The sequence below is a fragment of the Carassius gibelio genome, chromosome B3 (genome assembly GCF_023724105.1).
Source record: "Carassius gibelio isolate Cgi1373 ecotype wild population from Czech Republic chromosome B3, carGib1.2-hapl.c, whole genome shotgun sequence".
Lineage (NCBI taxonomy): Eukaryota > Metazoa > Chordata > Actinopteri > Cypriniformes > Cyprinidae > Carassius > Carassius gibelio.
The window spans coordinates 24,622,575-24,648,269 of record NC_068398.1 but is presented as its reverse complement, the minus strand read 5'-3'; the positions used below and the strand labels follow the sequence as shown (position 1 = coordinate 24,648,269).

The following is a 25,695-nucleotide window of genomic DNA, read 5'->3' as shown; positions in this document are numbered from 1 at the left end:
ACAGAATAAAAGACAATTAAGATAGACACCTGTGGTCTTTTAGGTTACAGCTATATTTCAGTACATGAACTAAATGAAAACGAGAAATGTCGCATTTGCGACATTACTAAATAAATAGATCTCGTTGCCAGAAATAAAATAAAAAGCAGAATATAAAACAACTTTAACTTATTTAAAATATTAGCAAAGTCAACATCTATAACTTTCATTTAGTTTAAGTTCATGTACTGAAATAACAACAACAACAAAAACCTAAAAAATAAAAACTTTTTTTTTAATGACAAAAAAATAAAAACCTATTAAAACGTTCAAATTAAAATAAAACATTAATACAATTAAAATATAAAATATGAAATGGTTTTGTAAATTTTCAAAAATGAAAATTAAGCCATAAATTCTTCACCCTGAAGTCATCCTAGGTGTATATGACTTTCTTTCAGATTAATTCAGTTGGAGTTATTTAAAAAAAATCAAGTCGTTTGATGCAACTTTGTGGTTGTTACACTCCATCAGTCCATGATAAGTTTAACAACAAATAATTTGTCTGAAAGAAGTCTTCTACATCTAGCATGACTTCAGGGTGAGGAATTTATAGCTTAATTTTCATTTTTGACTGAACTAACCCTTTAACGAAAACTATAAAATTATTTAAATGATACTAAAATAATAGTGACAGACACAAAAGGGTTTGTTGTAGCTCTGTTTATACACATTGGGATTTTAATCCCCTTTTAACACCACAGTACTCTTTAAAACAGTGGAGAGGAGCTACAAACAAGAAACACTGTCTCAGTGAGTTAGCAATAAATAAATCCAAATGACAATAATTTACAATATTACAAAAGCAGTAAATACTGGGGTCTGTTATTGTCTATTTACATCTGTGCAAAGAAATGTACACACACACTCTCTCTCTCTCTCTCACACACACACACACACACAAACAAACACACACACAGAAAGTCTCACAAAAGAAAACTCAGTTTTAGAATCTACAAATTATTGGATTCATATTCATTCAGCAGGAAACGAAAATCCTAGTGTTGTTGGGGGGGGGGGGGGTAGCGTAATACGTTTAATCTCACTTTTGATGCAACTTTGTGTTATCAGTCATTTTGTTTAGTGTGTGTTAGATATTTAGTCCTCGCAATAATTTCATAAAAAGAAGCCCTTGTCCCTTTCAGTAGTGTGGCTTTAATCAACTTACAACATTCAGATGGAAATGAACCAATTAGAATCTGAGGTCTCATAAACGGAGAGTGTGCACAGACACACTCCTATGGCTCTAGAGGGTTTCGCCCCAAATGTGTTGTGTACAATAGAAAGAGATCACAAAAGACACTCTGCAGCTCCACTTACAGATGCATGCACATGCACGCACACAAAAGTGAGACAAAGACAACAGAGACAGAGAAACAGATGAGAAGACGGTATTTGTTCAGATATGGCAGGTCTTGTTTTCTCTGTACATGAGGTTAGGCTGTAAACTGGAGTTTTTTTGTTTGTTGTTTAAGTATCCTGGGTGTGGCTCATAAGACAACAGCCACAGAATAATCAACACAAACATACACAAATGCTCTCACACGCACACATTAGAGCCCGAAGGCTGTTGTGGACCCTGCCAGTCTATTGCACTTCCTACATTCTTCTGTCCAATGTGAACAGTGACAAGCTCCGCCCCCTGCATCAGTCCTCTGGAGGAGGTGGGAGGGTCGGTTCTGTGACAGAGAGCTCCTGTGCGAGGTCATTGAAGCGGGCGATGTAGTCGACACTGCTCTCGCTCATCATACAGGCCAGCTGTGTATCCACCTGCAGCGAGAAAACAGCCAAATGACAACAACAATAAATGTGAAACACTTTCAAAGCTGAGGATAGATGCCTGATTTAATTTGCATGCACCAATTGAAACGCTCACATCCTGTTTATCTTCAATGCAAGCCAGAATAAGAAACAAACAAACAAATAGAGGAGCACCTGGTGATAATGTGCCATATCAAAGGACATTAGTCTACCAGACAGAAGCTGGGGGCTGTGTTTCCTCTCACCTCGGCTACATCCGGCAGGCCGCGGGATTGAAAACAATCGTGGGAGTTGCTGTCCAGTAAACTGGGTCCAAGTAAGGCTGTGTTACTCGAAGGGGGCAGTGCTGTCCTTCTTGTCTTATCAGGAGATGCCAGACTTGCTGCAAATCAAGAAAACAAGGATGCATTTGTCAATAACTCAGAGACTGATGGAGGTTTGTAATAAGAACACAGACAGGTAACTGGACATTTTGACTTCTGTCTGAAGCCAGCCTCTTTTAGCTCAGCAATCAATTCTGAATAGATACCTATACATACAAAATGATGACATTAAACTAGGGTTGTCATTGGTAAACTTAATTAGATGAATCATCGTCTGTCTGTCTGTTGTCTGTATGACTGTCGTCTGTCTGTCTGCTGTCTGACCGTCTGTCTGTCTGCTGTTTGAATTTTTTTGTTTTTGAAAGAAGTTTCTTGAAGAAGTTGCTCACCAAGGCTGTATTTAATCAAAAATAACATTAAAAACAGCAATATTCTGATCAGCTGAGTTCCTTGGCCATTTTCAAGAATTGGGTAAAAACCATAGACTGTATAAAAAAATGGACGTAGTGTCCGTGACGTCACCAGTAGACTCCTGAAGTTCGTTTTTGCAGCTTAAAGTGTGCAGAGCGAGCCGTCGCCATCTTGGCAGCGCGTCACCACGTGACTCTTCCGGTTAATGGAAAATGGGCAAAAAGGCGGGAGCTGGTTGCTGAAGCCACGCCCACCTAGCTTAACAGCGGTGACAGCAGCAGCAATCCGCCTGTCACTCAAGTGTCCACGCCCTTAATTATGCAGAACTTTAAGGCTTAATATAATTTAAACGGATGAGTTAGAAAAAAATTCACCCCCTCACAGTTGTCATGAAGGGCAAAATCAGCTATATAGACCAAAATCATTTTTTGGACCAGGCTGTAAATGTATTTTTCTGCTGTAAAGTTGGCCATTTTAACATGGGGAGTCTATGAGACTGACTCCCTTTTGCAGCCAGCCTCAAGCGGCCAATCGATGAATTGCAGGTTTAGTCACTTCCTTGTTGGCCTCACAAGAGAGAGCGCGAGGTTGTCCCTCTGTAAAAACTCATCTCTTCCATCTACTATTGACCCTCTAACTCTAGCACTCTCAATTCGATTTTATCTATTTTTTTTATTCATTAAAAATCTCGACCCTATAACACTTGCACTCTCTATTCTACTACTTGTTTTGTTTTTATTAAACCAACCACAACAACATTAAAGCTGCAGTTGGTAACTTTTGACGCTCTAGCGGTTAATAAACAGAACTGCTTGCGTCTTGCGGAAGAACATCGTAGCCGGAAATACTTCTCTCTGTTTATGTCTATGAAGAATCACAAAGGTACTGGGTTACTCCGCCGCGGTACCCCCGAAGCAATCTAAAATAGTCTGAATATAAACACTTATTATAGGTGCACCCTAGTGATTCAGGGCAAGCCAAAAACACGGTTTGGAAAATGGATTCACGGTGTACTCGCTTATTATATAAATTTTTCTACATTTTGAACACAAACAAAGTTACGGACCGCAGCTCTGATTGGTTGTTTCTTAACGGGAGCGGTCAGTAACTGCAAATGGCAATAGGATCTCACAATATTGATATTTTTGTAAAAAACCTAATACATTTTTTTCAGGATTCTTTGAATATAAAGTTAAAAATCAACGCATTTATTTGAAACAAAAATCTTTTTTATTATTATAAATGTCACTTCTAATCAAATGATTGATCCTTGCGGAATAAAGTATTAATTTACTTTCAAAACAACTTACTGACAGAATTATGTATTGCTAGTGTATATATAAATGTAAAAAAAAAGCTCAATCAATTAGTTTCAAACTCATCAATATAATTTTGTTTCCTGCTTTATTATTGATATACATATTACTTGTAATAAACATCCGTTGCTAACAGGGAACACAGATGTGTTTGATACTTACAGAGCAGGCAGCCGAGACTTGAATCAGTAGAGTCACTGGGGTACCACTGAGGGTCGTGTGTGGGGGACGGCATCCAGCTGTCACATGAAGAGGGAAGGAGCTTGGATCTATCACTCCCATTGAGTTTAGGAGGTGAGAGCAATGATCCATCACCTGAGAAATAGAGCGAAAAGTGAGCAAGTAGATACAACTAAAACAAAAGGATCCCACTGAGATCCTCTAATACTCAGGTTCAATCCCACCATACCATAGTGCGAGTTGATGGCGAGCTCAATAATAGAGTCGCTGATTTGAGTTTGTGGCTCTCCAGAAGGTAGAGACTCCTCCGGGGGGCCTGGTAGAGAAATATCTAATAAAGAAGCAACACTGGGAGGAGCCAAGAGGGAGTCCCCTCCCCCTGGAGATGGTGGAGAGACACCGTTCTGTAGGGATTCCTGCAGATTAAGAGAACAAAATGAGAACAGACCAAGATATGAATTGTAATTGTACACCCAAAAGTGAAAGTGGATTTAGGAAGGGAACTAGTTCTTACCTCAGAAGGCTCGTGATCAAGTAGATCTGGCTCTAGCTCAGGTGCAGCAGGTGCCGAGTCCATGGGCTCCTCAGACTCCACAATGGCCTTATCTATACTGGGGGCCTCCACTTCCCGACAGGGGCTGCCAGGGATAATACCTGCAGATTTTGCAGCCAGGTCAATTGCACCTGAGACAAATTCAAGAGCATGTAGGTTTCAAATGTTCAGTGGTTAAATCATCTTTATCATTTGGCTTCGATTTGATTCTTACTGGACAGCTGAGTAGTGGGTGAAGAACTGGCTGTAGTGGACGAAGCTTTTGAGGAAAGCTGGCGGTTCGATGGGGCGAGACGAGCTTGTATTGGACGGAACGAACCAGTTCCTGACAAAGAGATGCACAAAATATTTCAAAAGAAGTGACCGCATTGAAATCAGACAGATGCAGTAATACAAATTAAACATTTTTACTACTTGACCTCAAGTCTCTTGTTCAAGAGATTATATATATATATATATATATATATATATATATATATATATATATATATATATATATATATATATGAAATGTTTTGCATTAAAAAAAATTGACTATGATTTCTTTTGGTGTGATTTTGTGTTGTATGATGACATTGATGCATGTAAGTGTGGCATAAGGGTCCAAATACTTGGGCCACTGCATGTGGAAAGTGTTATGCATTTGTGTGTGTTTATTACCTGTAGCAGATGAATTGGAGAGAATAGAGAAGGAGCAAACATGAGGCGAAGTGTCTCCAGTTGTTCGTGGCAGCAGCGTTCTCTGAAAAAAACAAACAAACATATATTTTAATCCTTTGACAGCTCTAAGAACAGAAACAACAAAAGAACAGATTCAATGTGAAGTGGAGCAACTCGGTAAAGGTTCTTATCTTTCTTCGGTCCACACTCACCTGAACCACGAGAGGTTTTCTTAGTGGACGCCCCCTCCCTATTTTCCGTTGCTTTGAAAATATATCTGACTAAAGACAAAAAAAAAAAAAAGCATGATTAGAGGAAAAATTTGCTGATGAAGAAATGCGTATGCGTGTCCCTAAGAATAATTTTTTTTTTTAAACCCCTGCTGTTGACATGCGAGATTACTATATATTTGTACCATATATGTATGGTTCAAAAGTCTGGGGTCACTATATGTTTTAAAGGAACTAATAGTTGTATTCAGCCAAAAGGCCTTGTATTGATAAATAGTGACAAATTAATATTTTCAAAATTGATACTAATAAGAAATATTTCTTAATCACCAAATCAGCATAGTAGAATGATGAATGATTTCCAAAGAATGGAGTGATGGCTGCTGAATTTTTATATATATATATATATATATATATATATATATATATATATATATATATATATATATATATAGTTTTTAATTTATTACATCAAATTGTAAAACATTATAATTAAACAATAATATCTATGAGAAACAAAATCTTATCAACCCCTAACTTTTGATTGGTAGTGTAAATGATTTGAAATAAATGTCACCATTATATTTAAAAATGAAAAAGCATGTCCCTCCTGTTGTATTTCCTTTTAGAAACACTGACACCACTCACACTGATGGAGTCCAGCTGCTGGCGAAAGGCTAGCTCCGCCTCTTTATTAGGAGAGAACATCCGCAGCTGACGGGAGCTGTTAGGAGGCAGGGTCGTCGGGACAGCAAACCCTTCGCTGTCACCTCCAGAGACCAGCAGGGAACGCGGCAGGTTTCTTCCACCTGTGGAGATCACATCTATTTAGAGTTCCAGCTGGGCAAATTGATACAGAGTAGCAAAACTGCAATTTTGTTACAATATTGAAGCAATATGATGTTTTTGGTTCAGGAAGAGGTGAAACTTCAGGCTTTTCCAGCCGTTATCTGTTGCAATAAACTTTACTCAGTTCTGGGAGGATGTTCATTACACTGGCTTTAGAGGTGAAGTGTTTCATCATTTAAATACTTTCTTTTAATCCAGTATAATGTGCAACTATAAATAGACCATTTGAATACTGATTTCCCTAAAACTTTGGTCTGTCAGAAATGCTAATATAGTAGACAGATAGTACTTATTGATTGACCGATGTCGTGAGTTTGGGGCTGAACTAGTCTCAGCCTCAAACAAGTCCATGAAATGTCGGTCAAATGGTTTAATGGGTGAGCCTTGGCCAATTAAAACTGCACGAGAATCGGACATAACCCCCTGCCATCAAGAAGGTAAATGAGGGGATATTTGAGAAACTGTCTTCATTTCTATATCTCCAATTAGTGGCGCAGAAATTTCAACCTTTAATTAAGTCACAACTCTGTCTAAGATTACCTGTGATGACTGCATTATTCAGAAGTATTTTTGAGCGTGCAGCATGCTGCTGTCGACCCCAGCTAGGACTGCGAGTTGTCCCAGCTGAAGCCCTGCCTGGAGGAGTCACAGATGATTCCTCGTGACCTGATTTCAAAGGTGAAGTGCCCACTGAACACACCTCCGGGGTCTGGGAATGAAATAAATAAAACATAATTAAATAACAAATAATAAATAAACAGAACCACAGATGAACAGATTTCTGACAAAAGCTTGTCTTGTGTCTTTTTATAGCTGCCTTGATGTATTGTAGAGGTCAAGTGTAAGGTCGAGAGAGCGGGGCAAAAACAGACTCACTGGTTTGGGATTGACCTCTGATGAGACAAGTCTCAGGAGACACCGAAGCACACTTTGGGTGGTGGGTAGAGCTGAGGGTTGGGGTTTAGGCTGCCATTCATACTCCAGCTGTAGTTTCCCAGGCTTGCCCAGCATGAGGTAGACTTCTGCCAGTGTCACATTCTCAGAGCCCTGTGAGCTCCAACCTTCGTTTTGGATTTGTTGAGGAGATCGTCCAGTCCCGCTCACTTCCTCACTACGCCCTTGAGGTTCTGATTGTGGCGGTGCTTTTTCTGATTCAACCCCTCCTCCTGCCATTCCAGGCTCCTCAGTCCGGCCTTCAATTGTGGTGGGGTCTCCCTGAGTCACAGTCTCTTTGTCCCACCCACTAGCATCAGTCTGAGTCTGACTCACTGCCTCTTGCTCCAGATTCCCCACCGCACTTCCCTCCTGTCCAGTGAGGAGTGATGAAGTGAGGACTGGACTGACTGGAGAGGTAGTGCTCATGTTTGTGTTTACACTGCTCTCCAACCCTGGAGCTGAAGTGCTGCTATCAGGACCATCAACAGGATTTCCGTCACTTTTTTTCGAGTCTCCTCCCACCGGACCAGACTTGCCTGATTTTCCTCTTGTAGGCTGAATTCCCAAAATGTGAGCTGCGGGCAAGTCCCTAATACCTGTCCGGCCACGCCCACTCTCCTGCCAGTGTACCGTGCAGGAAGCTTTTGAGTGCACAACACGAGCCACACCTGGCAAAGTCGCAACTGTGCTGTTCTCTGCAGGAAACAGGAACAGGTCCTCCGACTCGCTGGACTGGACCAGGCCATCCAGAGCTTCTCGCTCTGCCAGGCTCTTACGCTACACGTAACAAGTTAAGGGGGATTACCGTTATGAGAAACATAGGTTTGGGTGATGATCTTTGACATGTCTCCCAAACAAAACAACCAAATCTATCAGATGTATCTCATAAAACAGACGAGGAAGGAAAAAGGAAGGAAATTAAACTCCTGACTCTGCATGCTGACATCTCTGGCTGAGATCTGAATGCAAGGATACGATTCGTTGATCCTGGACAGCCCACTTTTGCTTCAAGAATTCAATGAGAGTGGAGACCTTCCGGTGCAACTCGACAACCATCCTACAATAACAGAACAGCGATGAGCATTGTCAAATTTGTTGTACCTTTAATGTCACAATGAAATTACAATCTTTTTTCTTGTATGGTGACGTACATTGTAAAGCCTAACAAATGTCCTAACTAACATTTTGTAGTTGACTTTACTTGATATACAACAATTGCTAAAATCTAGTAATCTGTAGTATTTGCATACTATAACTTTGTAATTTAGAAAATCCTAGTTAGATAAACTGATTGATATGAGTACCAATATTTCAAGCTTGTTTATACAGTTCCCAGCATGCTCTGCTGCATGCTTTGCTTCCAGAACTAAATGTACCATAATAAAGTACTGGGTCGATTTTGCGCAAACTAGTGTACTAGTACGTGATGTAAGTACGTCAACAGCAACGTCATTTGTGTGCGGTGTTCAACAACGTTAACAAAGAAGAACAACGTTAACAAAGAAGAACAACGTTAACAACAGGAGGACGGAGGATGCTGTGATCGAAGCTGTGTTTTTGTTGTGTTTCGCGTGTTCCATAATAATGGACATGGAATGTTGACGTATACATAAAGCAACTGAAAGAATGTAAAGGAGGGTTAAGAATATCCAATGACAACTAGCAGAGCTACCTTTACTACAAGTGCCTGCACTTGTGTTTAAACGGTGTTTTAAATCATGGCATTTTCGAACGTGTCTGGCCAATGCCTTTTATGTCACTGTCTTAATGGTGGAATTCGGCCAAATCAACAATTAAACAATCTCTCCCTATTGGTTGGCTATGGTCACGTGAGACATCCCCCCAAGTCTGTTTACTACTGATGTCAGCATTTGGAAATCACCCAAAGTTCACAGGGTTATTTTAGTTCACAGGTGCATTTCAGAGGTCAGTTTAGTTCACAGATACAACTTAGTGGAATATTACCAGGACCTCCCAGTGGGAGGTCTTTTATATGTCCAATCCTGTTCAACACTACTAGTACTGCCCTATGGGAGGGCCTTTATTCACCTGACCCTCTTCATGACATCCAGTATTTGGGAATAACTCAGCTTATTGATCAGTATATTGCTTTCTTTCATAGTTGTGCATAATATTATAAGATAATACCATATTAAGTAAATAACATAGAATAACACATTTGTATTGAGTAATTCCAAAGAATAACACAATAGTTAGACCCTGCTCCGGAGTAGGAGCTAATTTAGTATATATATATATATATATATATATATATATATATATATATATATATATATATATATATATATATATATATATATACAGTTATCAATAAAATAAAAGGCTTTAACCTATTTCAAGCACCGACTTTCATAATTTCCTGATGATTAAATGTGTTATATAGCCCCCTGAATCCTACATGAAATTAATATTCCCATTTAAAATATTCCCACTTCCAAAATCCATCCAATCTGCAGATTACAAAAGTACATTTTGCAATGAAATAAGAAAAAAGCCATGTGAATGTATGAGGTGACGGAGGTGGATCAGTGAGGAATTCCAGAGAGGTCTTGTGTGCGCATAAGGGTTGTGGCGGTGAGGACATTTTTCCCACCTGTAAATCAACGCGTGACAACACCGGTAATACTGGAATCACCGTTAGTGTGTGTGTGTGGGGGGGGGGGGGTAGTTCATTTTAGTTTCCCTCTTTTTTTTTCCTTTCAAATTGCTTGTTAAAGTGCCATGTGCAATCTGATTTCACTTGCAATTCAGCGTTGATTCAATTCAAAATGAAAACGAATAAAGAAAACTTGTAGGCACTGCATATACACCTTGATGTACAATAAAATAAATAGGCTAACATACACAACGTTTAAATAAAGTAATCAGCAAACACTGTGGAACCAAATAAATCAGAAACAAATGTCCAGTCAATAGGCTTTTCAAAATCTAAAATATTGCTAAACAGGCACAGTTGTATTTTTTTCTAAACAATCTTCTGCCATCGTCTTGTCTTTCTCACCTCACTCAGCCCTTGAGTCAGCTCAACTCACTTTTCTCACGTGATGAATGAAATCTGACTTTGTTCGCGCACGGTTCAGCACACTGCATGGAGCGTTTAGTCCTCTAACTGAACTAGGCTAATGATTTACGTTACTATAAAAAACAAATCTAAACCATGTTGGGGGGCAGTGCAGCAGTAGCAAATGACGTAACCAGTGTTGCGGCTTTACACCGTTATAACCGAGAACACCGTCTATCGCAGCAAGCCTAGTGCACATTTGTGAAGCTCACCTGAGCCGAGGATTATGGGCTAGACTCTGAACCCGCGCCCAGGAGTGGTTGCTCCGGGGTTGAAGTTCGACAGCCACCTTCAAGGGTAAACGCACAGGCTTCTGGTCCTCCTCATCACTCACACCTGAAAACAGAACAAGATAAAAAAATAATACTATGAAGCCTACACCACCATCTCCATGGTTCTGATGATGGCCTAATTCTGCATCACCACCCATTTCCCAACCAGCCCCACGGCCTGAAACCATGGAAACCATGAAAAAGCATTCCTCCTACACCCTGGAGTGCAGCCATGGCACACTCATCCACCGCTCTGGTCCACCTAAATACCCAGAGTGCTCCATTCTGTCAGTGTTCTCTTCTCACCCGAGCGGCAACCTCGCGCTCTCTCTCGTGAAGCCAATAAGGAAGTGACTAAAACTGCAATTCATCGACTGGCCGCTTGAGGCTGGCTGCAAAAGGAGGTCAGTCCCATAGACTCCCCATGTTAAAATGGCCAACTTTACAGCAGAAAAAAACATGTTTACAGCCTGGTTCAAAAAATGACTTTGGTCTATATTGCTAATTTTGCCCTTCATGACAACTGTGAGGGGGTGAATTTTTTTGCCGCTGCTGACAATGCCGTCGCGCTATGTGGGCGTGGCTTTAGCAACCAGCTCCCGCCTTTTCGCCCATTTTCGATTATCCGGGAGAGTCGCGCGGTGACGCGCTGCCAAGATGGCGACGGCCCGCTCTGCACACTTTAGGCTTCAAAACCGCTATTGAGGAGTCTATGGGTGACGTCACGGACACTACGTCCATATTTTTTTACAGTCTATGTTCTCACCCCTATTCAGTCTGTTTAACCTGCTAACAAAAATCAATCTTTTAAGAGTCTATAAAGAAATCTCTCAGTTTCTCTCTCACACACACCATCTGGGTCGCAGAGTTTCTTGAGCGCGCGGCACATGGGAGCTTTGATCCTCAGATTTCTGCCTTTGGAGCGCACTGTTGTGGCCCTGAAACAATGTACAAAAAAAATTATAGATGTACCTCAAGGTGATCATAACCTATGGAGATATACAGTAGATGATCCTATTAGACATGCCCTAAATAACAAGTACTGTGAAATATTAACATTTCTCTTTCTCTCTCAGACTAACATACACACACTTACCCCTGTTGGATAAGCTCATTTAGTTTGGCCACATTTTTGTCATCCATCACTAGAAGAAACAAGAAGACACCAAAGAATGTAACATTCGAGATGTCCCCCCTTAATCAACAAAACCCACTGCCTGATATACTTACAGCCTCCAACCTTCTTCCTGAGTTCAGCATAACAGATGAGGCCATAGAGCTCCTGGGAGGACTTTTTCAGCACACGTGAATACACTGAGAGATGGACAAAAGGAAGCAACAGAAAAAGGAGGAATAAGAGCATTGAGCTTTTATTATCATCATGTATTATGTTACTGATTTTAGTGGAAACCACAATGCATTATTTCAGGATTCTTGGATGAATAGACAGTTCAAAAGAACGGCATTTATTTGAAACAGAAATCTTTTGTAACATTATAAATGTTTTACTGTCACTTTTGATCAATTTAATGTATCGTTGCTGAATGTAAGATTAAAACCTCAAACGTTTGAATGGTAATACACATTGAATCAACAAATAAAATAGAAGAAATTGTGGAATGTCACAGTGGAGATTAATGCGGTTTTTTTAAGGGGGGGGGGGGGTGAAATGCTATTTCACGCATACTGAGTTTTTTACACTGTTAAAGAGTTGGATTCCCATGCTAAACGTGGACAAAGTTTCAAAAATTAAGTTGTACGTTTGAAGGAGTATTTTTGTTCCCAAAATACTCCTTCCGGTTTGTCACAAGTTTCGGAAAGTTTTTTTCGAATATGGCTCTGTGTGACGTTAGATGGAGCGGAATTTCCTTATATGTGTCCTAAGGCACGTCTGCCGGAAGAGCGCGCGCTCCCGTAGAGTAGAGCAGAGACATTTCACTGATCAGAGCGAGAGCGTCGCGAAAAGTCTCAAAAGAAGTGTGTTTTTGGTTGCCAGGGCAAGACAACCCTGCACAGATTACCAAAAAAAAAACAGCATTAAGGGACCAGTGGATGGAGTTCATTTTTACAGAGCATCAACGGAGTTGTGCAAGTGTTTTTGTTTGTTCCCTGCATTTCGAAGATGCTTGTTCACAAGGCGCAGTTTGACGACGGATTTGCGTATCGTTTATTTCTTAAGGATGATGCAATCCCAAGGAAAAAGGGTCACGATCGTGTGTTGGAAACGCAGGCGGTGAGTAAAACTGCTTCAAATATCTCTGCCTTCTTGTTAGTGCGTCCCCTCCCATGCCAGAGACCCCGGTTCGAGCCCCGCTCGGAGCGAGTCATTGCTGCTGCTGCTTTCGTTCAGTTTCAGCCTCTGGATCTGATTCTGGATCATAAATATACGCTGAATCTGACTGTAAGCCATGGTTTGTTTTGGATGATGGGTTTTCCCTCACGGTAATGTCACAGTTTCCACATGCTCTCAACCCAAAAGCCTATTCGCGCTCGTGATTCTTTAGCTCCGCCCACACGTCACGCCTCTAGCCGGTCGTGTTTTTCCGGGAAAAATTGGTACAGACTATCTTTCTCTTATGAATATAATAAAACTAAAGACTTTTTGGATTTATGAAGGATGTAGTACTACTCTATAGGTACTCAAGATTAACAGGATATTGAGTGTAAACGAGCATTTCACCCCCCCTTTAACATTTCTGTATGCTACTACATCTGAATAAGGACATGCTATATAATCATTAACATGCAAGCAAATGTGCGTGGTGTAGGCACACTCATGATTTGATAATGTGTGACTAACAAAAACCAGGTAGCATGGTAGCAGAGAAAATTCAAGTCTATAGATGAAGGTGACAGACTGAATTGAAATTGGATGACAGGTATATCTGTGTTCTGGTAAGTTGAATGATTGAACAAACAAATTATGTTTGACCTGATGGGAAACAAAAACCAATGTGTGCCATGCGTTATGAAATGTGCAGGTAACCATCCTAGAATTCAAAGAAAAAGACTGAGTTGAAATGTTAGTTATAAATCATAAGAAAAAAGCTAGCTCAGTTATTTTTCAGTTTAAAAAAAAAAGATGTTGTTTACACCTGGTATTTGATACCTATCTGTACATTAGTTTAATAATAGTAAATGTAAATAATAAAACTAAGCGCCTGTTAGCTTGAATGAAATTTGTTAAATTGTAAAATGAAATTATAAAACTTTTTTTTAGGAGTCTTTGAATAGAACGTTCAAAAGAACCGCATTCATCTGAAACAAAGCTTTTGTAATATTAGAAATGTCTTTAGTGTCACTTTTAGTTAAAAAAAAAATTATTGACTGCTAACTTTTGAACAGTAGTGTGTATTTATTTAGGAACTAATCCTGACAACTAACAGTCTGAGGAGCAGCAGGACAGAGGATGGCTTTCCACAAGACAATATCTTTCTATCAAACAAAGGACTCCACTGTAGCCTGTAAGTGTCATACATAGTACAAACTGTGCGTCTGTAAGACTCACCGCTGTTGAAATCAATGTGTTTAGAGATCTTGTGCCAGGTCCTGTAGTAGAAATGCCGCACCTGCTCCTTGTTCTTCACCATACTTGCCGGTTTCCCCTTCTTCTTATATTTAAGAGCAATATTGTTCTGAATAGCTTCAAAATCCTTCCCGTGCTATGAGAGGACAGGAGAGAGAATGACAGAACAAACGTTACTTATAGCTGTTATCCAAAAGATTCAATGTAATACAAGAACCCTTCAGGTGCATGACAAATTAGAACTTACTAAGAAATAATTCAATAAAAGACATCACAGAGCTCAATTATAGCTTTAGAAATGACATGTAAATAAATTAAACCTATTAGGACTTTTAAATATCAATCTATCACGTTGATAAAGCAATTCACTAAGTAAATCTGTGGATGTTGTTGTCCCATATGAGGTACTAATTCTCAAAACACCACTAAAAAAATCAGCAATTTACTGAAAGTCCAAACATCCGCCAATAACTTTCAGTGAGCTTTACTATCATTAAAGCTGACAAATCACCTCATAAAGTCCTTCAAAGAAACTGTTTTTGTCCTCAGTGCTCCAAGACTCCCACTGTCTGCGAACTCGTTTCTGACTCCCCCCTTCCTCCTTCTCTGCAGGACCCTGGCCCTTAGGGGCCGATCTGGATGTCCCAGCCACCCCAGAGCTTCCGGCTGAACCTGCAGCAGCTGTCACACACACAGAGGGACCTGCTTCTGCACCTGACAAACAGAGAGGAAAGGAAAGAGAACACATGAACACATGCTGAGAAAAGCATTGAAAGGGTTTTATTTATACATACATTCACACACACACACAAACATATATACACATACAATAATATATAGAAACAATAATATCATAATGTGCATCTATAAAAGCATCAACTATGCAATACTGTGCTTAAATATACTTAGGGATTGCTTTTACAAGTCTATCTATATATACAGATCTTTTCCAGACATATTTGTAATGCAAAAATACATGTTTTTTCAGATTGCTGAACACTGTTGACCATTAATTGAACTGACACTATGGTATATTACTTTCACCATGCATATCTACACCAAATAAAAAAAAATATATTAAAAATTAAAGGAAACACACAGACACACACACACACAAAACAACTTTCACTCATATGCAAAAGATAAAGAGTGCTGGAATAAACAAGCTTAATTTGAATAGTGGTGCAATTTATTTATAATACTTTCGGCTGCTGAATATATTTTTGGTTGAACATTAGAGATTTACCATGCTTTTAAAAAGCAAAAATTCATATAAAAAAAAAATTAATATGGAAAATAATTGCATAACGTCAGGCTGAGACAGAACAGAAAAATATAAAATTTCTGTTATCAATTTTAAAGGCCTTAAGATTATTAGAAAATTATGCACACTGTTAATGTGTGTGCATGTCAAGAAGAGTGTCAGGAAGTGTGTGGCGTCCCTCGGAGGGCATCCAAACCTGCTGCTCAGTGCACTGATCCAAAAACAACACGTGGGGAACCGGAGAAGCCCCACTTACTTACACAAGAGATCATGCAATGAGAGCACACCAGAATACATTACAGCATGCAAGCCTATTGTCTAAATTTAAAATAAACACTGATTCCCTTTCATAACCCCTGTACACAGCTCACAAACAGATTGCTGATTGGTGTCCTGATTCAATGCAGAGCGACCATCTCCAGATCAGATGCATCAGAATGAAACTCCTGACAGTGATTTGTCACCTGCTGCTGGGTGACAGCTAAACTAGTGATATGAAAGGCAAACATATGAATAATCATCAGGCCTGCTGATTTAAAATAGTGCACTGCATCTTACTCAGTCATTTAAGGTGGTAACAAGCAACCCAACAATCCCAGAGCTGAGATTTGAGAGACTTCAGTTGTGAGCAGTGTGTCAAGTCACTTTCACTCCAGAAAGCATGAGAGCTTCTCCGCGTTGTCAACCCAAAAGCAGCCCAGATAGCCTCAAAACACGTTCAAAAGTGAGATAAAGTGCAGAGAGAGCATGCACTGACAGGTGGGCAGCGGACGCACGTCGAGATGTCCACTCACCTTTCGCTTTCGCAGCTCCGTGACCGTTCAGCGCCGCGGACGAGGCATCTTTCCGTATCCGTTTGCTAGGAGGTCGCACGCTGGAGCGGAGAAAATGATGCTGGTCCTGGTTGCTCGATCCGGCCAAGACCGGGGAAAGCGCTGTCGGGTTCCCCTGGGCTCCGACTGGGCTTGGTGTCTGGCTGGAAAGAGTCGGAGCCGAACCGGGGCTGGCCGCGCTTGATGGATTAAGTGTTTCCTCTCCGACTCTCTTTGTACTCGTCTCCTCGCTCGCCTGATCTGCGCTCTCTCCATCCTCGCCTCCGTCGGGCTTTCGGTCCGGTTTGCTCGGCCCCTCGACCCCCGAGCCGCCCCCTTGATCCACTGTCATCCTGCGCAAACACAAACGAAGCATTATAGCAAACATTTCAAGCGACACAAAACAGCGATCAACTTGGAAAGACGACATTCTGCTCAACTCAACATGGCCGCCGCTGTTTGTTTCAAATCCCCTCTCACCGTCCCGACAAAACGCGTCGAAACACAGCCCTTCGACTATTCAATGAACGTGACCAAAAACACACACCGCGCTTTCACCCCAGGCTCCTTTTCTGGGTAGTTTCGCGTGGCTGTGGTTGCGAGCGAGCCCCTTATTTACCCTGAATTCAAGTGCGAGCGCCTTCACTTCAGCGCCCTGCAGAAAAGACAGACGACGAGGCAAACCTCTCGCGCATTCGACCTCTGTCTAAAGTGCTTGTTTCTCGCGCACTCTTACCAATTCTCGAGCTCCTCGGAAGCAGACGGCGTCTTCTTTCTCTTCACCATGAGTTCGGAGATTTTACAGAGCTGAACTTGAGAAATCTGAACATATTCAAAGCGCAAACGAGGTCAGGCAAAGTCGTCCTCTCCTGGCTGCTGCTGCTACTACTGGGGCTCAACTCCGCGCAGCGCGACTGGGAGCTTCTCGTAGCCACAGCAACTCTGACTCACAAACTCTCTAGTTTCATCACAACAACAAGCACACATGTCTTTTAGCGCATATTTGCAATAAAACAACGCACGCCGACGCTAATTTTGAATCCAGGTTTGTATTTCGCTCAATGCACACATAATGCAGCCGTTATGCTCTCCCTGGACTTTCCTTAGAGCTTTCGACGTCACCGCAACTATCAGTTATTATTATTATTATATGTTATTATTCAAATTTAAATTTCGCTTAGTGACATCCACGGTCCCAATTTACCCCAAGATGAGCGTGCGTTGATTTCATCATCTCAACAGACTTGATAAGAGCACATATTACAGATCACGTACACGAGAGGATGGGTGTGGGATGGTGTTTTGCATAAACAGAAAAACATTTAACATTCAACATTAGTGCATGCACATATAACCGTGACTCCTGACCGAACTGTTTTTTTATAGTCTATGTTCTCGAGTCATGCATCTTTGCTGCTTATTAAAATAAAAAGTCTGCAATAGTCAGCTGACTGACACTATGTGTGGCTTGATTAGGGTGTGTCTTCAGTTCATAAGATCTAAAAATGTTTATATATATATACACACACACACATATAACATTTGAGTTTTTCAAGAATGACAAACTAAAAATTTTACTTTATAAATCTAGTTGTAAAACAGCAATCATGCATGTTTTGGATGCTAGTGGTCCGTTGCTTTCCATTATATTTGAAACATTAATGCAGTCAAGAAAAGGGAACCCTATATTGTGTGTGAAGCAACATTTAGCTTGATTTATCTCACGAACAATATGGTTGTATGTCTTTATGAAATAAGATCCAGGCGACCTCAGCTGCTCGAGCACTGCTCCCAGCAGCTGCAGCTGTCAGTAACCCAGTGTCCAGTCATTATATGAGGAGAGCATTTGGATCAAACTAACCTTTTATTTCATCTGCATTCAGTCAAATGTGCTCACGAACGTAGACGCCTTTACAAATAACGAGCTAAACCAAATGAAGCACTGCATTATCAGACAAATAACCTCAGTAGACTGAGCACCATCAGTGATAGATGAGAATAAACAGCTCGAGATACCGTGACAACTTGATTTAGTGTCACATGATCAATTCTGGATACTGTTTGACAGTGAATCCAGGTGATTTAGCAATCCTAAATCTAAACTTGGTGTTAGTTTTGAGAAGCTGTCAACTGTTAGACACATTGTCAGTGGGTGACTGCTTGATTGTGATGCTATACTCAGCCCACAAAAGCTTAAACGTGTTTTGGAGGCATACTATAATGCATCCTGGAGGACCTGTTAGTCTGATTACACCATAAGTGAATGCAACAACTGGTACCTCACCAGCAGTGCCAGCAGCACAGTGAATCAGTTGAGAGTCGCTTCGCTAACTTGCTAGCTATAAACAGTTACCGTGTCGTTTCTGCTGAAGTCATATAATCAGCACAGATGTGTAATAAATACTTACGTCTTGGCAAAACAATAAGCTTACAAGCTCTGTACCTGCTTAGGAGGTTTATTTTTGGCCTTGAGAAACTCCACGGTATCCAGAAATGCCAGAGAAGAGGGGTAGCAGGAGATCCACTGAGAACTGCATCCCTTCCTGTTTTCCTCGGCTGTTAGACACGCCTACCACAACTCAAAAACAAATGCTCTGATTGGTCAATAGCACTTACGTCACCGCGTGTGTAAAATGATTGACGGGCGAGTGATTCAGTCAGTAACCAAAGACAGAAGGGGCGTTTTTACAAAGTAGCCAATCAACACTTACGTCCGCCGAGCGTAATTTCATTAAACTGGCAAATGTTTTAAAATAACGGTCCCACCCAAAATGAACAAAGACCGACGAAAGACGCGAAGAAACATTAGCGAAATGTTTTGTTACGAAAATAAATGTAATTTAAAACGTTACGTTCTTATATTTACAGCCACTGCCATATATTATATAGAATTTAATAAATATTTTATAACGTGTATACATATATACATATATTATTTTTTTTAACAATAACATAGAAAGCACAAGATTCTTTATTTTTTGCATTGCAACATTAACAAAACAATAGTCTAACATAAGTAGACTTTAAGTCCTCACAAACGGAGACATTAATATATAAATAAAACGCCTACAAGAAAAAAAGTGCATTCTATGTACCATAAACAAAGAGGTTTAAAAAAAATCACACCGAATAAACAAATCAAATAAATTCTTGGCCTTATCAATTCTCGTAGTTTGTTAAGAGGTTGCAGTCAAGTTAACCAATCATCGTCCGACTCTACACAGTCTGTTGGCCAGATTAACCTCACAGCCAATAGAATTATACTTCAATCAGACTGATTTCTAACAGAGCCAGTCACATAATCATATTAGCAGTCCTGCCCTCAATGCGTGTGAGCTGTCCAAGCCTTCCTGGGCGTGGTGGGTCAGACAGACGTTTTTTTTGGCACACTAGTGTTCAGTTTGGCGGTGTGGCAGGACGCTTTCTGCAGCGAGGGCTGTTGAAGAAGAAGTTGTTACAGGGTCACGTCGAGACAAGCAACCATGACTACAACAAATGTGTTTCAGGGACTTGATAGTAGTGGCAAACCGAGTTCAAGGTACTGGAAGTTAGTCTGAAGTAAACCGGTATTTGTAGTTGGTTTTGTGTTGACATTTACATGTGTTTATCTGAATCCGCGATCATGAGAGAGGAACTGTGGCATGGCTAAGCGCTAACGTTACATGCTAACTCTTTTAAGTGGCAAACCTCGTTTTAAATTTACATTGTGAGGTCAAAGTACCGGATTTAACTGCGTGAATAAGTACCGTGAAGTGTGTGATGTTCAAATAGGATATTATAAACTGATTTCAATGTGGTTAAGGTAAAAGGAGTTGTTAGCCGTTTTCGGCATTTCCTTAAAGTGTTGTTGATAGAAAACGGAAGTGTGCCGCAGGGTTTAGTTTTGTTTCTAATGCAGGGCTTTCACTTTAGTAAAGAAATCCACTAGTTTTTATTGAAATTCAGCTTTTGGCGTTAGGTACAACTTGGTGGCCCATAAAAACCTTACCGCCCAAACTTTTTATAAGTGCAGTTGCGATGTTTCTCCTTACTGATGGGGTGGTGCTGTATTTTAGGTCATTTTATTCATCTATACATTTCAGTAATGAAACCTAATGTGTAATATTCGCATGAATTCATGCACACATCTGTATGTTGTCTGTAGGGTATTAAGACCTCCAGGTGGAGGGTCAAGCAATCTCTTCGGTGGTTATGAAGAAGACACTTCTGCCTCCAGACGACCAAACAAAATGTCCTCCTCTATTTTCTCTCCTCAAGAATCCACGGGGGCCCAGGAGAGTCCCAAACGCTCCAATCCCCCAGGTGAGCTTTCAGCAGAGACACTGTTTTTTCTGCTTGGGGCCTCTTGCACTGAGTGAAAACCATAGGTGAAAACCATCACCACACTGTTACTTAGTTTAACAGTGTACAAGACTCTCTCTCTCTCCCACTATGCAAACGGGCACTTTGCATGTTATCATGTCCCTAAAAGCAACATCAAAACCTCTACCTCAGTCTATCTAACTAGCCAGTTAACTCTGAGATCATGCACAGACCAAACTGATGAGTTTTGACATCTAGAGAAGGTTAAATGAGCTCTGTTACAGGTCAAGTAATGATCTCTCGTTTAAAGTGCTCTAAGTTTGAGGCTTTAAGTTCTGGGTTAAGTGTTCCTCTTCTGTTTGAATAGTAATAATATTTCATGCTGTTTGCACGCTTTGCCCTGAGGGAGCAGGTGCTGACAAAATCTCTTGGTTTTTTTTCCTTCACTCACATGCGTGGAGTTTTATAATTGGCCAGGAAGAAACTAACTATGTCACTGTGGTACCATTACTACGGTTTTAGAAATGACTAAATGGCCCGGCAAAGCAGGGTTGTTATTGTTAACTAGAACTAAAACCAAGCTTACTCAAGGAATTGTTTAATACGATTTTAAAAGAAAGGTTTTCAGAATCTTTATCTCCTGCAAATGTAAAACATCTTGTATTTTTCATTTTGTGTGCTGTTTAAAAATGAAAATTTTCTCCCAAATTCAAATAAACATTGTAATTTATAGCATTCCCTTATGAAAAATGACGGTAAACAAGTTCATATTTTATTTAAACCACACAATACTAATGTTTTAAGTGTTCAGAAATCAATATTGACCCAATTATGAGCTTGATTTTCAATCGCAGCTTTCATGCATCTTGGCATGCACTCTACCAGTCTTTCACATTACTGATGGTTGACTTAAAAGGTGTTTCGGGTCTGGAGATTGGGTTGGCCGTGACGGGGTCTTGATCTGGTGGTAGGGTTGCATGATAAAATTACATGTGATTGTCATGCGCATCTGGTCAGTAAAGCCGGTTCTTTGATTAGTAGTAAATCTCCATCACCTGCTTTCACATGGAGCAGCACTTACTACACCAAGCCATAGTTCACTGACAAGCTATGTAGTATCGCGTTCATAATCGAATGCGATTCATCTGTGATTTTGAATGTGATTATTGCATAGCTTGTAGGTTTTTTTTTTTTTTTATCATCATGCAGCACTACCTGGTGGTCCTCCATCCACAGCTTTTTTTTTTGACCTGGCCACGTGACATGGAGCATTATCCCGCTAGGAAAAAAAAACAATCCTCAGAGTTGAGGAACATCGTTAGAGCGGAAAGAAGCTTTTCTTCCAGGACAACCTTGTACGTGGCTTGATTCATGTGCCCTTCAAAAAGACCGACGTGCGTAATTCAAGCTTTGCTGAAGAAGATAATCACCAATCCTTCACCAAATTTCACTGTTGGTGGCTGGTCCCCAGGTCTCTGTCTAAACATCAGATGACCAGCTGTTTGGCAAAGCAGTCCAAGGTTTTTGGAACCTCAGCTGCGTTTCTCTGTTGAAGTGCTTTTTTCTGACTTTGCCCTCAAAGGCTGTTTCGAACCATCATCACACTAAACTTCACCCCAGCTACTGCCATTTCTTTTTGTAGGTCACTTGATGTAACCCTACGGTTGTTGGGTGACATTAGAGTTAAGGAGTTGACCAAGTTTGACCTTGTTCTTATGAACTGCTGCCTTTGAAATTTTAAGGATATTGGATTTCAACAGTCATTGGAATGGCTGCCATACATGTGGAGTAGGGCTGTCAAAATTGCTCAAAAATGAAGTTCGAATATTCCCTCTAAAAAAAATACACGAATATGCAAACATCTGGTTGCGCATGTTGTCAATGACGTGCATTACCGCTATAACAGGCCAAAATAATACAAAGATACATAACTACTTGTATAGATAGTCTATTTAAGTTTAAACATATATGACCATGTATTACCTACACAAAAACATGGAAATCAACTAATGGCCAAGACTGCAAACCTCAAGCTTTCTTACCCTCACGTTCGCTGCGCATAATGGTTTAAATGAACAAACAAATTTTTGTGCGAGCAATTTAAGGTCGCGGCTGTTGTCCCAAATATAGCAGGCTTCATTCAGTGATTGAAACAAATATTATTAATATTAATTGAAGTTTTACAGCATATAGAACTGACATTAAATGCTCCGAGCGAGCTGTGCTGTGGTAAACATGGAACTTTTCGTTGACATGAAACGATAAATAATCAAACCTTGGATCCATTGCTTGACAGAACTCCCTGAAGCCAGACCCATCCGCGATACTGATCGGTCTCATGTCCTTACAAATGAACGAAATTATTTTATCCGTTATGGCCTCATGTCGTGTTGCAGACAAAGAGCTTGCGGCGGGCGATGCAAAGTAACGTTAAGTGTCAAGACGTGATTGTTTAGCTGGAGTTCCACACATTATAAAATGCTCATTTGGGTGCACATTTTTGAGATGTGACCTCGTGTTGCTAGTGGTCGAATGGTGAACTGTAATCTTAAATACCTTGCATACAACTTTATCTTGCGGGTCAACAATTTTACCTCATTTTCTCTGCTGCGGTCTCTGCACTTGCTGGCATCTTCCATGAAGACGCGTCAACTTTCAGCAGCGATGCTGTGCCAGACAGTGCGACTCCTGTGAGGATGTGACCTGTCCCTGAACCCCAGACAGCCATGCCTCTACTACCGCGGGCCTTTTTTTTCCATTTTTTTTTTATTCGAATATTAATTTTCACCTTTTGAAATTAATTTTTTTAGTACTATTCGAATACATATTCGAATTTAGAATATTCATTGACAGCCCTAATGTGGAGATGCTGACTTAAGAAAAATGTATAATCTCAAATCTTTTATTTTATCAGAGCTTCATATGAAAGCCTAGCATAAAAAAAAATTATAATGATCTTAATTAGACTAAAGTATCAGTGCTGCAAAGCTAATGAATTGTCTTGCATACATGGTGGATTTTGTTTTATTGTTTGCAATAAAAACCGCTCTCCCTTAAATAAGAAAATTCCATCTTGCTCTAAAATTTAAGCAGCTACAAAAGGAAACTTTGATCTTCATTTTGACTGCTTGCTAAATTTACTCTCTATAAAGATCTAAGAATGTATGTATTTGTAAAGTTTTAGGAATATGCAGGTTTACTAGAATTGATGCATCTCAAACAAACTCTGATTTATGTGTCTGTTATTGTCTCAGGTGGAAAGAGCAGTGGGATATTTGGGGAGCCAGGGGCTCCTTCGACTCAGAGCAAGCCAGTTCCTCCTGGTGGAGCAGCCAGTAACATCTTTGGGGGAGCAGAGTCGACCCCACCTTCTGTGAAGAGTCAACATCCCAACAAACCAAAGGTAGACCAAACCTATTAGCCTGCAACAGCTTTGCCATCAGAGTAATAACTTACATTTTAAAATTTATTAAAGGGAAAGTAATTTTTAAATTTCACTTTTATTTTTTTTTCTTTAATCATCAAATAAATGCAACCTTGGTGAGCTTTTTCTTAAACATAAAAAAATGTACCAATTCTAAACTTTTAAATGGGAGTGTATGTGATTCAATGCAATCTCATAATTTTTTATTACGCTTCCTACTCCAAAAATCTGAATGTCCACCCATTCCAAGTCTAATGCCCTTTTATTCTCTGTAGGACAATTTAAGTGTGGGTGTACCTGCTACTCCAGATCCACCAGGTAAAGAAAACCTGTTATTTACTAAACATTAGTCATCTGTTCTTCATGCCCCAGTTTGTTTCACCTCCGTGTTTATCATTGGCTTGCAGTTCCCTTTCCCACTGTTTCTCTCTCTCTCTCTTGCAGCCCCAGTGCCTAAGATGACTGTAGTTGAGGAGGTGAAGGCGGCGCCAGTGCCCCCTCAACCAACACCTGAAAAAGAGCCAGCAGCCCCTGCACCCGCAGCCAATCAGAAGTCTGAGGCAGCCACACAGCAACCAACAGAAAAGGACCATGAGCCACGCCTCGGACCCCGCCCTCGCTCTCACAACAAAGTGCTCAACCCACCGGGTGGAAAGTCCAGTGTGGTTTTCTATTAGCCATAGCCACCACTGTCCCTTCCTTCCTTCCTTCCATCTGCTTTTAACCTTTTTTTTTTTTTTTGTACTAAAACTTTTCCTTTTTCATTTTTTTTTTTTTTTGGTTTTGTTTTTCCCGCAAGTCTGTCACTCTGCATTCCTTTTTGGCTTCTGCACTTTTTTTTTTTTTTTTTATTCATTCCTCACTTGCATTTTTCATGTCCATCTACTTAGCATCACTGTTGCTGTCGCTCCAAAAACTGGATGGTTAGGTTTCCTTTCAAATGGTTTGCATTGACGGTTGTTCCTCTCTACGATTATGTTCTCTGTTTGCTGATGTATTAAATACAAGTTTGCCTCATGAATCTCAGAGCAGTCCATGCAGTGTTCATCTGGTACCAATGTTGATCGCCAAAGCAAGCTCTTCAGTATCAGCGTATTCAGATCTTCCTTTTGAAAACCAGTGGATGGGTTCTGATGACAATTTCTTTTGTGCAATAAGATGATTTAATTTTTTTTTTTTTTGATAAAGAAACTGTCATATGTAAGTAGTAGATTAGATGGTTAACCAAACACAGTTTTTGTAACTGATGATCGCCAAAGCACACGTGTATGACAATGAGTAGAATATGTACAATCGGGCATCTTTAACATATCACTCTATTAAAATGTCCTTGCATGCATTTGAATGTAACCAGAGACTCTTAAACTCTGAGAATCGTCTGATATGTCTGATTTTGTACTTGGAAAAAGTTGCTGCAACATTTCATTCTTAAATACTCTTGTATTCGGTCTTTTCTCCCGTTAGCCATCTGCTTTATTCTTTACATGGCAGTTGGAAGGTCAAATATGACACATCTGTGAGTATGTGTAATGTGGGAAATGCCCACACACACCGGTGCCATCCCTGCCCAAAATACTTCAGTGGTTGCTTGGCAATGTCTGCATTGATGTCACAGAGGCCTGATTCAAACAATACATCTCTGTATTGGTCACTTGTATGCCGTTGGATATTTTTTTATTTTTTTCCATGATAATATAAGGATGTTTTACCATGTTGCTTGAAATAAACTAACAGAAATCTTCATTTGAAAAGTTA

At 40.2% G+C, this 25,695-nt stretch overlaps 2 protein-coding genes across 4 annotated transcripts; one reads left to right on the top strand and one right to left on the bottom strand.

Annotated features, from left to right (window-relative positions):
- Positions 1–687: 687 nt before the first annotated feature.
- LOC127952026 (protein cramped-like) lies at positions 688–18,765 on the bottom strand. Of its 3 annotated transcripts, none has more exons than XM_052550263.1 (20): positions 18,658–18,765; positions 16,197–16,567; positions 14,650–14,852; positions 14,121–14,274; positions 11,843–11,926; positions 11,709–11,757; positions 11,465–11,550; positions 10,553–10,676; positions 8,234–8,315; positions 7,199–8,035; positions 6,863–7,031; positions 6,122–6,282; positions 5,456–5,524; positions 5,244–5,325; positions 4,798–4,908; positions 4,545–4,714; positions 4,260–4,446; positions 4,013–4,165; positions 2,046–2,182; positions 688–1,809 (listed from the first exon to the last, which is right to left on the bottom strand). In XM_052550263.1, the coding sequence occupies exons 2-20, from the start codon at positions 16,564–16,566 to the stop codon at positions 1,687–1,689; spliced, it is 3,351 nt and encodes a 1,116-aa protein (XP_052406223.1). In that variant the 5' UTR covers position 16,567; positions 18,658–18,765; the 3' UTR covers positions 688–1,686. The 3 variants fall into 3 exon arrangements, with proteins under 3 accessions (XP_052406223.1, XP_052406222.1, XP_052406224.1); XM_052550262.1 differs by lacking the exon at positions 18,658–18,765 and adding an exon at positions 16,951–17,438; XM_052550264.1 differs by lacking the exon at positions 18,658–18,765 and adding an exon at positions 16,655–16,913.
- A 787-nt stretch (positions 18,766–19,552) lies between these two features.
- Positions 19,553–25,695, top strand: LOC127953757 (jupiter microtubule associated homolog 2). The gene is made up of 5 exons (XM_052553043.1): positions 19,553–19,752; positions 20,359–20,516; positions 23,771–23,919; positions 24,216–24,258; positions 24,385–25,695. Exons 1-5 carry the CDS (start codon positions 19,697–19,699, stop codon positions 24,615–24,617), a joined length of 639 nt encoding a protein of 212 aa, XP_052409003.1. The 5' UTR covers positions 19,553–19,696; the 3' UTR covers positions 24,618–25,695.